At 35.7% G+C, this 12,967-nt stretch overlaps 1 protein-coding gene across 1 annotated transcript in view; it reads left to right on the plus strand.

The window, feature by feature from the left end:
• SMC6 (structural maintenance of chromosomes 6) overlaps positions 1–12,364 on the plus strand; it is an 83,698-nt gene extending 71,334 nt beyond the window's left edge. The window contains exons 24-27 of the mRNA XM_004418310.3: positions 395–500; positions 5,542–5,694; positions 9,265–9,362; positions 10,406–12,364. Coding sequence (XP_004418367.1) covers positions 395–500; positions 5,542–5,694; positions 9,265–9,362; positions 10,406–10,514 — 466 coding nt within the window. The 3' untranslated portion in view covers positions 10,515–12,364. The remainder of the gene's footprint in view (positions 1–394; positions 501–5,541; positions 5,695–9,264; positions 9,363–10,405) is intronic.
• The last annotated feature ends 603 nt before the right edge of the window (positions 12,365–12,967 follow it).

Here is a 12,967-nt window from a genome sequence, read left to right on the forward strand (position 1 = left end):
ATTTATCCATTATCTTAACGCTACTAGAGTTTAATCCTCTCAAAGATAAGATTTACGTCTTCTGTATTAGAGTGATGCCTTATATAAATTACTGGAATGATTCATATGAACTGGCTGTAACACAATGGGGTATGTTAAATGTGGGATGACATCTTTATTAATTTCATAGATACTTTTTTATTATAAAAGGAAATCAAGTGGTAAAAATGTGGAGACATGGATGAAATGTAAAAACACGGGGAAAAGTCCTAAAATCCCACCTATTAAATGGGCAAACAATATTAACATTTTTGCATATTTCTTTCTGGTCTTATGTGCTGGTTTAAAGATCATGCTCAATATACAGTTCTGTGTCTTTCTATTCTTTTAACGTGCCCAATTTCTTTATTTCAAGATGTTTGACTTTACGATGCAAATTGTACTTTGACAACTTACTATCTCAGCGGGCCTATTGTGGAAAAATGAATTTTGACCACAAGAATGAAACTCTTAGTATATCAGTAAGTATCTTAACTCTTTGCATATTAATCATAAGGAGAATTAGCTGCTGCATTTCTTTTAATGATACATTGATAAGTTTTTAACCTGTTGCCTTTGAAAAAAAAAAGAACTTATTTTTAATTTAAGGATAGTCTTTGCCAAAGTGTTGAAAATTAAATTGATCTTACTGGCTATAGCAGCTATTGTAGCTCCCTCCTGCCCCCACCCGCCAGACAACCACAGTATTTTCTTATGATAATAATTAGGAATTTTATTTTCAGTAACAAATGTTCACCTTCTCTTTCCCTTCCACGGGTTTCTTTTTTAAATTCAAAAAGCATTTTATATTAAGTCCATATATTTGGTCACATTATAGGGAGCCAAGAAAGGATTTCTCAAAGAATGTTCTACTCTGTGTACTTGTCTTTGTACTTAGTAATTTCTGAAGGTGTCCCTAGATCTCGCCTCTTTTGGGTAAACAAAGCCACCATATTCAATTTTCTGGAGTCTGTGTTTGTGGATTCTTCCACAGTCACATGCATTAAAAGAGGGAGTGTGGGATATAGCATTAAAATTGTGTAGTCAGGAAGTCAAGAGCAGCTACCCACTCTTAATAACTGGGGCAGAACTTTCAAGTAATTGCTTACTACTCTGAGTTACTTTAAATTTTGTACTTCCATTTTAATACTTAGAATACGTAGTAATTTACAATACATATATACAACAAAGGACTCATATCTAAAATTTCTTAAGAATGTTAATGATTAAGAAAAAGAATGACGGTGCATTTAAAAATGATCAGAAGGCTTAAACAGGAGCTTCATAAATTAAAGTATCTGAATGGTGAATAAGTACATGAAAAAGTGCTCAATATCATTAGTCATCAGAGAAATATAAATTTATACCATAATAAGTTACTATCACACTGCTATTAGCATGACTAAAATGAGCAAGACTGATAATATCTTGTGTTGGTGAGGTGTGGACTTAGAACTCTCATACCTTGTTAGTGGGAGTATAATTTGATAGAACTAATTTGGAAAGCTGTCTAGCAGTGTCTTTTAAAGCAATTCCACTCTTCAAAACTCTTCAAAAACCAATAAAATTCATTTATGGTGATTAAAGTCAGAATAGTGGTTACTTTGGGGGGTTGGTAGTGACTGGGAGAGAACACAGGGAATCTGCTGAAATCCTAGGAATGTTCCATGTCTTGATCTGAGAATGGCTACCCAGGTGTGTGTATATGTGTGTGTGCTTATAAAAATTGAGTTGAACACTTAAGCTTTGTGTTCTTTACTATATATAAATTATACTCTAATAAAAATTTTAAAAAAAAAGAAGATATTAGGAGTGTTGGGATAATTTATCCCCAGAGCTAACTGTACAGGACAAGCCAAGAAAACTTTTTGACGATATCATCTCTGTTATTCAAAAGAATATTATGGCTTTAAGAACCTTTAAGCTACGTAGTCTTCATGTTACAAATAAGGAAACTGAGAGTAAAGTCTCGTGATAAGTTAGTAATAGATGAAGGGTAAAATTTAGAATTCTACAATTTAGGGCTTCGTTATTAGGTTGATACAAAATGCAATGTTGTAGCGAAAGATGGCATCCTGTTACTCAGTTCTTCCTTTTATGCAGGATTTTTGTTTGTTTGGTGGTTGGTTTGGTTTGGCTTTTTACTTAGGTTAATGTTGCTTTTTTATTTGGATTTTCATAGAGGATTCAGACTTACAGATGATAAATATAAAATTTCAGTGTATGTTTAAATTCAGAAATTTTTATAACCCTTAGAAGATTAAAAAATAAATGAACTCACTTGAGAGCTTCATAATTTTTCCAATAGTGTATTAGAAAATGTGAAGCCATGTGTCTGCTAAAACACATGATAAAACTTTATGATATAAAACTGGTTTGTGCTCTGTTTTTTCACCTTATGGGCATATATGTATATCTGGAATTCTGTCAAAATCAAATAGAATTCCTTTTAATGTTACTTTGTACTATCTTCTCAGGAAATTGTTCAAGAGTTTGTTATTAATGTCGTTAATTGCTTTTTTGTAGTTCCCATGAACCCTTATTCAGTAAAGAGGAATTTTTTAAAGAGATTTTATGTATTTGAGTTCATTGCTGCTTCAATTCTTTGGCCAGTGTGAGACTCTTTATATTGATCCTGTTGTCCTTTTGACATTCAGTAATTAGTTTTAAAGCAGCTTAACCACTAGATGTCACTGTGATTCAAGTAACAAAAGATTATCTTGGCACTTAGAAATGTTTGAAAAAAGAAATAAAGAAAATAATCCCATTCACAATGGCATCAAAAACAATAAAATGCCTAGGAATAAATTTAACCAAGGAGGTGAAAGATCTGCACACTGAAAACTATAAGACATTGATGAAAGAAATTGAAGAAGACACAAATAAATGGAAAAATATCCTGTGTTCATGTATCAGAAGAATTATATTGTTAAAACGTCCATACTTCCCAAAGCTATATATAGGTTCAGTGCAATTCCTATCTAGGTTCCAATGGTTCACAGAAATAGAAAAAAACGTTCTAAAATGCATGTGGAACCACAAAAGACCCCCAAATAGCCAAAACAATCTTGAGAAAAAAGAACAAGGCTGACAGCATCACACTTCCTGATTTCAAACTATGTTACAAAGCTGTAGTAATCAAAACAGTATACTACTGGCATAAAAATAAACACATAAGGGCTGGCCCCGTGGCCCAGTGAGTAAGTTCAGCGCGCTCCACTTCGGCAGCCCGGCTGGAGTTCCACTCGTCAGCGGCCATGCTGTGGTGGTGCCCCCATACAAAATAGAGGAAGACTGGCACAGATGTTAGCTCAGGGTGAATCTTCCTCAAGCAAAAAGAGGAAGATGGGCAACAAATGTTAGCTCAAGGTGAATCTTCCTCAGCAAAAAATAAAAAAACACATAGGCCAATAGAACAGAATCAAGAACCTAGAAACCCACATATATACAATAAACTATTTTTTGACAAAGGAGCCAAGAATATACAACGGGGAAAGAATAGGATAGTCTCTTCAATAAATGGCGTTGGGAAAACTGAATATCCACATGCAAAAGAATAAAACTGGACCCTTATCTTATACCACTCACAAAAATCAACTTGATATAGATTAAGTAGAATACTTGAAGTCATGAAACTTCTAGAAGAAAACATAGGGAAGAAGCTCCTTGATATTGGTGATGGCAATGATTTTTTGGATTTGACACCTAAAGCACAAGCAACTAATGCAAAAATAAATGGAACTATATCAAACTAAAAAGCTTCTGCACAGCAAAAGAAATGATCAACAAAATGAAAAGACAACCTACAGAATAGGAGGAAATATTTGCAAATCCGTGTATCTGATAAGGGGTTAATATCCAAAGTATATAAGGAACACATACAACTGAATAGCAGAAAAACAAACAATCCAGTTTAAAAATTGGCAAAGGACCTGAATAGACATTTTTCCAAAGAAGACATACAAATGGCCAACAGATATATGAAAAAGTGCTCAACATCGCTAATCATCAGGGAAATGCAAATCAAGACCACAATGAGACAACACCTCACGCCTCTTAGAATGGCTGTTATCAAAAAGAGAAGAGACAACAAAAGCTGGTGAGGATGTGGAGACAAGAGAACCCTTGTACACTTCTGGTGGGAATGTAAACTAGAAAACAGTATGGAAGTTCCTTAAGAAATTAAAAATAGGACTACCATATGATCCAGCAATTCCATTTCTGGCTATATAGCTGAAGGAAATGAAATCACTCTTGAGGAGATAATCTGTACCCCTATGTTCATTATTTACAATACAAACACGTGGAAACAGCATCAGTGTCTGTTGACGGATGAATAGATAAAGAAAATGTTGTGTATATATATACAATGGAATATTATTCAGCCATAAAAAGGAAGGAAATCCTGCCATTTGCAAAAACATAGGTGGACCTTGAGGGCATTATGCTAAGTGAAATAAGTCAGACAGAGAAAGACAGATGCCATATGATCTCAGTTACATGTGGAATCTAAAAAAGCCAAATTCATGGAAACAGTAGAATGGTAGTTGCCAGGTGTGGAGGGTGGTGGGAGAAGTGAGTGAAAGTGGTCAAAGGGTACAAGCTATAGAAGATGAATAAGTTCTTCCCTGTGTTTTCTTCTAGGAGTTTTATGGTTTCAAGTCTTCTGTTTAAGTCTTTAATCCATTTCAAGTTGATTTTTGTGAGTGGTACAAGATAGGAGTCCAGTTTCTTTTTTTTTGCATATGGATATCCAGTTTTCCCAGCAACATTTATTGAAGAGACTGTCCTTTCCTCATTGTATATTCTTAGCTCTTTTGTCAAATATTATTGGACCATGTATGTGTGGGTTTATTTCTGAGCTCTCAATTTTGCCCCATTAGTCTATGTGTCTGTTTTTATGCCAGTACAGCATGGTGACTATAGTTAACAATACTGTGTTGTATACTTAAAAGTTGCTCGGTGGGTAGATCTCAAAAATTCTCACTACAAAAAAAAACAAAGTATGTGAGTTGATGGATGTGTTAACTAACCTTATTGTGGTAATCATTTCACAATATATACCTATATCAAATCATTACATTGTACACCTTAAATTTACACAGTGTTATATGTCAGTTTTATCTCAGTAAAGCTAGAGGGGAAATAAAGGAAACTAGCAGCTTCAAGAAGACTAGTTTAAATTATTTATTTTGATCACTAACATTAGCCTAACATTGGCATTTTTATGATTAATTGGAATTCTGTTATGTTAGATCCAGTTATGATGAGAAAATGCTTTCAATTTGATTTTCTTGCAATAAAACAAAAACCACCATTATATAGCTCACTGTTGTGCTGTAATTTTAAATGGAATAGATGTCATTTCCACGTCGCTAAATGATTTTATTCTTATCTTTTTCTTTCTCTCTTTTTTTTTTTTTTTTTTGCTATGAACCCATTCTTTTTAATGCTAGCCAACCTTTTTGGTAAACAGTTTAATCTGACTTTTTCTATACTTTGTTTTTTGTTAACTCGTTCAAGGTTCAGCCTGGAGAGGGAAACAAAGCTGCCTTTAATGACATGAGAGCCTTATCTGGAGGTGAACGCTCTTTTTCCACAGTTTGCTTCATTCTTTCTCTGTGGTCCATTGCTGAATCTCCTTTCAGATGCCTGGATGAGTTTGATGTCTACATGGTAGTGTTAAATTTTAAATTCTCTAATTTTTTGTTGTTGTTGTTAGAAATGTGTCTTTTTAAAAGAAGCAATTCTTTCTCTAGTTTTACCCATGATAGAGAACATCCTGCCCTGACACTTTAGTGCGTGATAAGTGGTAGAGAAGAGCTAAAGAATTCTAATGTTTCCTTCTATACTAAACCTATAGAGACCCTGTCCTGATTTCATCACTGTCTCTCCCATCATGGATGCTGCTGCTCTCCACCAGATAGACTCCTTCAGCCTCTTCCCTAGTTTATTTCCATCTTCCGTTTTAACACAAAATTATAACTAGTTCACCACCCTTGCTTTGACTAACTCCAGCCACTGTTTGTTCTCTCCCTTCCTTCACAGCCACACTTTTCCAAAGAGCAGTATATATAACAAGGGAGTAAGAACATTTGACTTCAAAGTTAAAAAACCTAGGATTGAGATCTGCCTCTGCTGTCAGTTACCCAGATGTTTTTTGGCAAAGTATTTATCCTTTTTGGGCCTCAGTTTCTTCATGTATGAAATAAGCTTATTAGTCTTTCCTACCTCATAGGCTTATAGTGAAGCTCCAGTGAGGTCTTGCATGTAATGCACTTTCGATGGTGCAGGCACATTGTTAAGTCTTCCCAAACTAGTTATCAATCATTCTCTTTAGTTCTTCATGCCTCATTCTTTCCTAAATCCACTGTAGTCGGTTTAAACCCTAATACTCCAGCAAGGCTTGTGTAGCAAAGATCATAAATGAACTTTTAGTCTTACTTTAACTCTGAGATATTTGGCCCCACAGACCTATTCTCCGTCTCTTCAATCATGTCTTCTTGCCAGTTCCCAGCTCCTCTTTTCCTGTTCTGCTCTGTTCTATTCTTGGTTCTCAGTCTGCCCAGCTGCCTCCCCTAATTCTGTTGCCCTTAAATGTTTGAGGTCGTCTGTGTTTGTATGTTTGTTTTACTGTTGTTCGTTTTCGTGGATACCACACCCTGCCTACCCCTGCCACATACACACACAGTTCCCAAAACTACTACCTACGTTTGGATACCAACAAATCTATGTATCTCATCCCAACATCTCTCTTGCCCTCTAGACCTGTATGCCCAGCTACCTGTTATACATTTTCTAGTAAATGACCGCGTCTCAGACTCAGCATGTCTGAGACTGAATTTATCTTCCGCTCAAAGCGTCTTCCTTTTCCTGAATTCCCTCCTTGATTAGTGGCAAATTGCCATTACCAACCCAGTCACCTAACTGCAAAGGCTTTGATTTATCTGTGATTCTTCCTTCCTTTTTACTCACACATTAAGTCTGGCCTCGGTGTGTTCCTCTTTTAAAATATCTCTCCAGTCTCTGCTGTCTTCTTCCTGTTTCCACTCATCTCCAGCTCCTCACCTCTTGCCTATGGTAATCGCCTCCTGTCCAGACTCTCAGACTTTAATCTCCCTCCTTCACTTCAAGTCCCTCCTTTACCGTTTTGCCAGGTTTACATTTCTAAAATAAATCTGATTGTGGTCACTCACTTGTTTAAAATTCTTCGGTGGTTAATTATTCAACCTGGAATAAATGTTTAATTCTGTAGGGTAACTGAAGCCCTTTATAATATAGTATCTGCCTCTTTTTTCAGCTGTACTAAGCTATTTGTGATTTTCCAAACACTCTGCCTCTGCCTGTTGTGCCCTCCTTCATTGTATGTCACACTCCTGCTCATCTTTCCAAACTTGGTTCAGATGTCACCTTTATGTAGCCTTCATGCCACCACCCTGCCAGACAGGATCAGGAACTTCTCAGAGCCCCCTCAGCACCACCTTACAACTCATACTATTATGTTATTTTTACATTTTATAATATAAAATATATATTTTATATACATTTCACTTTTATATATATATATAGCTTTTATTCCATTGAAGTCTCCTATTTTCATGTCTGAATCTCCCACCAAATTGTAACTTTTTGAAGTTATCAACTATATCTTAATCCTATTTCTACCAGCTAATACCTAGTCCATAATAAGCATTTAGAAAATGGTTATTCATGAATCAGAATTCATACTTGTGAGTGCTGTATAATCCTTCAGGTATCCTATGATACCACTGCCGAAGATTAGTTAGCAATTCCTCTGAGAATTGGCTTAAAGCTAATTCACAAACCATAGAAAATGATTATTCTTTCCATGCAATATTTTTATCCAAAATGCCATTATGCAGTCTTGTCACCCATCTTATTTGTCATACTTAATTCTGAACAACTTTCTCTTTCAGAAACTTAGAGGTTTTTAATCAGAGTGACATTTTGCCCCATTGAAATTATTCAGAAAAATGTACCCAAGTTCCGAGAACCAATCCAAAGGAAAGAAATATTTTTTGGTGCATTGGCGGCTTTGTTATTAAATGATAGGCCTCCCCAGGGCAGTATTTTGAAAGGACGCTATTCCATTTGTGCAAGCTCTGGTTATTTTTGTTAACTTTAAGTTAGATTTTTACAAATATACCTGATGGAAGATTATACATAATACAGGCCATTGAGCGATATAGCCAGGATGTGGGTGCCCTATCTGCCTGCAGTCCTGTGTTCTGAAGCACCATGCTGTACCACCACATGGAGTTTCAAATAGACCTTTAAAAATACATGCATTCTGGGGCCGGCCCGGTGGCGCAAGCGGTTAAGTGCGCATGCTCCGCTGCGGCGGGCCGGGGTTCGCCGGTTTGTATCCTGGGCCTGCACCAACGCACTGCTTGGCAAGCCATGCTGTGGCAGCGTCCCATATAAAGTGGAGGAAGATGGACACGGATGTTAGCCCAGGGCCAGTCTTCCTCAGCAAAACAAAAAAAAGAGGAGGATTGGCAGATGTTAGCACAGGGCTGATCTCCTCACACATACACAAAAAATACATGCATTCGTCTGTGTTTTCAACTTGCAGAGATTTTCAGGGAGTGGGGGGGGACTTTGATTTTTCTTCTTTTTCTCTTAATTAACTCAGAAAATATAAGCACACAGTTTAATTCATTTAGTTTCAAAACCTGTTATAACTAAGCATTATTTTTGTATATGCTGATATGCTATTTCACCTCTTTTAAAGATTGGATCAAGAAATTGGTCTATACATTCAAATTGGCTCACATTGTACAAATTGTAGAAGGCGATGTGGGCAGAGTTTTTAAAACACCTAAATCACTGAGGGAAAATTTGAGAGACTTAAGTTTGCAACTAGTCACTTTTGATACTGTTCTGAGTGATTATTACTGTACAAATTAGATTCATTCTGTAACATTTAGTTGTGTCTTTTCAGTATTTTCTGATTATTTTAATTGCTGAGTATATTTGAGGGAGGGAGCTATACTTACAAATGCTTTGACTGTAGAAATTACCCAGAAGATATGTGTATTCTATGATTTTCCCCTAACAGTTTTGAGTATTATCTTTCCCTGTGTGAATTGCTTGGCATCATAGATAAGGTAAAGGGTGACCCCTGGATAAACATCCAAGGTTTTGTAATATCCAGCAGAATGCTACTGCTGCAGGAACACGGTTGATACAACAGCGATCGTGACTTCTGCCTTTGTTCTTCAGGACATGGTTAACCGGAGAATTGCAATGGACATGATACTCAAGATGGCGGATTCCCAGCGTTTCAGACAATTTATCTTGCTTACCCCTCAAAGCATGAGGTAACTTTTTAAAGTTCTTCTGTGAATATATGTATCAAGTGTATAAAACAGGGACAGAAATCTTTTATAATCTTAATTTTTTAAATGTAAATGAATAAATGACCAATAAAAAGAAAATTTAGCTCCTCAGAGATTTAAGATAATTTTTCCTTTTTAAATATTTAAAATTTTGTTTATCTCCATTCCATAACAGAAGCAAGTTGATTTGAATATGATTATTGACTTGTTACTATTTCTATTTTGAATCTGCTCCTATGTGGTTATCATGACCAACTAATATAAAGTAATTTTAGTAATTCTATTTAGACTAAAGAAAAAATTCATGATTTCCCTAGTCTTGGCTCTTTTCCTGGTGACTTACAAGTACCAGTCTTTCTAAATAAATGCTGCTGTCAATCAGCATTTATTGGGTACCTATAAGGTGTCAGGCACTGTGTCACTTAGAGTTGATATTCCGTCTCTAAAGTGGTCACTTGATCATATGAGGATTTAAATTTACGATTGGGAATATTCAGGTAACTCCTTCCTAGCTAGACAAGAAGAACAAGAGTTAGAAATTGTTGATATATAAATTTTCTTTTTCTTCCAAACTGAAAATGGCATTTAGCAGGAAGTTAATTTTAAAAAATGAAAACAAATTATTTCCATATTGCAAATTATATTTCTCCTATAACTCCAGGTATTAGTCTTATCCCCCTATTCACAGATAACAGCCATTTAGTTTTATATATTCATGAGGTAGTATTAGAATTTTTTTTAATGTCAAAAAATTTTCTTGGAGGGCCGGCCCTGTGGCTTGGTGGTTAAGTGCGCGCGCTGCAATGCTGGTGGCCCGGGTTCGGATCCCGGGTGCCCATCGAGGCACCACTTCTCCGTCCATCCTGAGGCCGAGTCCCACGTACAGCAACTAGAAGGATGTACAGCTATGACATACAACTATCTACTGGGGCTTTGGGGGGAAAAAATAAAATAAATAAAATCTTAAAAAAAAAAAAAAAAAAAAAATTCTTGGAAATTTGAGTAATTAATTTTGCTTCCTCTAGCTCACTTCCATCAAGTAAACTGATTAGAATTCTTCGAATGTCTGATCCTGAAAGAGGACAGAGTACATTGCCTTTCCGACCTGTGTCTCAGCAGGAAGAAGAAGACTGAAGTTGATTTGTAACTTAACATGCCGAGTGTCCTCATGTTGAAAGATTTGTAAAGGAAAAAAATTCAGGACTATTTGATGAAATAAAAAGAAACTCAAGATATTCTAAAATAAAAGAAACTCCTTTATATATCTGACCATAATAAGATATGTAAATAAGCCTAGAAAACCAACTACAACCAGCAATTTAAAATTACTATTACTTTACTTTGAGAAAATCAATTTCATAGTACTGGTTTTAAATCTTTTTAAGTTTTTTTTTTTTTTTTTTTAAACCATCTACTTTTATAGATTCTTTTTCAGAAGTAAAATTTTGTACATATGTACATGTACATACCTGTTTAGTTTGGATTCATTTCTACAGTATTTTGTAAGAATTAAAATAAAATTTTGAGCACCTGATTATATTTAGTTTTGCTTTTCCAGAATATTACATTCTCATTGCAGAGGATGAGGCGTACAGGTGGTCTGTGGACAGGGACCAGTTTGCAATGGATTTATTGTCTGTTTTTTGCTTATTAATTAAGAGGGACCTACACAGGACTATAAAAACTTTGATCAAATTCCCTGCACAGGTCATTTTTAACCCTAGAGATATAACTATAGATTTGGGCTGTATTTTTAATTGATGTATTTCATCAAAGTTAAGATGCTGTCTATTTATAAGACACCCTTATGGAGCACTAAAGCACTGCCAACTCTGGCACAATGCCTTTCTCTCAGTCCTTTAACCATCGTCCACCGAACTAAGCGTCTCACCCGTGTCGGAACTGGATTACGACACAGTTCGACACCCTGATCTGCAGCGTGCTTGCCTGGTTTAAAATCCCTCAGTTTTCGTTCCAGGGGCTCTCAAACTCTGAATCAGCTGAGAGAGGACACAGGGCAGAGGGACTGTGCAGATCAACCGGAGAAGAAGGGCAGAGGGCGGCTCCCCCTGGAGCAGGCAAGTAGCTCGGAGCCAAGGCCAGGCTCTTGATCGTGAGCTGACATCAGTTATAAGACACACCCTAATTTTAGAGTTGTTAAAAAGTGTGCTTCTTAGAATGATAAAATATAGTCTATCATAAGAAGTGGTACTTATGAACTTTTTTATTGTAAGAAAACATGAATTGGACTCCTGCCTGTATTCCCTATGTTTGATACTAGGATTAGGGCTAAACTTTTTAAAAAGACATGCGTATCTAACATGAAGTATTCCCTATATTGCTAGCAATAAATTTGTATGAAATTGAACAGGAAGTATTTTAAGAAAATGGCAGTATTTAAAAGCAGCAGCGCTTCTATCGGTACTGAGAAAAACTGGGTTTTGTTTTTGCTGGGGGAAGGGAGTCTAATTTAGTTTTAAGTTGAGATTAATTGGCAGATGAGAAATCCAAAAACTTGTGCTTTTCTACACTAAGAATTTACAGAAAGAGGAAATGTGTGCTGAATTTAATAAATATTCCCCACTAAACCATACGAAGTCTGATTTTTTTTGTTACATTTATAACTCATTTGTATCAAAACTATTTTAACATATATGTGCCTTTTCAAATAAAAAATGAGTGGAATATACCAAATGTATAAACTTATACTAGCTAAATAATTTCAGTTTCTGAATTTTGTGATAGTTTTTGAATGTTGTGGTTTTTAATACAGAATGGGAAATATAATCCTCAGGTATCCAGGCGTCTCTTATTGAGTTGAAGATTATTCATTGCTTTGGCCTCACAAAGTTTGGGTTTTAACGATCATAAGGGAAAATATCTTCAATTAATATTCTAATTAATAGTAATATTAATTAGAATGAAAAGATGTTGTTCTTTTAAAATATGTGTAACTTCTAAAAATAAAACTTTATATGCATTAAGGTCATGCTTTTGTGAATTGGGGAAGGTGATATGAACTGACTAAATCGAGCCTCTTCCTGAATAGTGACTTCAGTACATCACACAGATAAGTCTTCAACCCCTAGTTTATCATCAGTACAGCTGTGACTGGGCTGAGTTATGAAGTCCCAGGAAACAAGGAAGAGATGCTTCCCTGGACTCTTAAATCTGCCTTCTCAATCTTTGAGGTGAACATGACTAAAATTGTTCTCAAAATGACAAATGTGACAAGTTTTAGTAAACCAAGGTATAAATAATATAGTTACTCAAACTGATAATCAACACTAAAGATTCAGGCAATGCCACCTTCTTAAATGTTTTCCAAGTTTTCCCTTCTTTCTTCTTCCCATCCCCTAGTGCTTTTCTGCATGTCTTCAGAATGTCTGGGCTATTGATAAATGGAGACCAAAATGCTTCAATTCTTGTGAGAAACTATTTGGTGGGACTCCTGAACTGGATCAGGATTGTTGCCCACTGTGATGAAAACCACATGATCCAGAGTGTCTGATTAAAGAGTTTTCCTGAGTACAAACTAGATGTGGTACAAATTAGTACAAATTATTTTGTCCTGAGTCAATAATTTT

This window comes from Ceratotherium simum, chromosome 11 (genome assembly GCF_057802395.1).
Source record: "Ceratotherium simum simum isolate JZ-2026a chromosome 11, ASM5780239v1, whole genome shotgun sequence".
Classification (NCBI taxonomy): domain Eukaryota; kingdom Metazoa; phylum Chordata; class Mammalia; order Perissodactyla; family Rhinocerotidae; genus Ceratotherium; species Ceratotherium simum.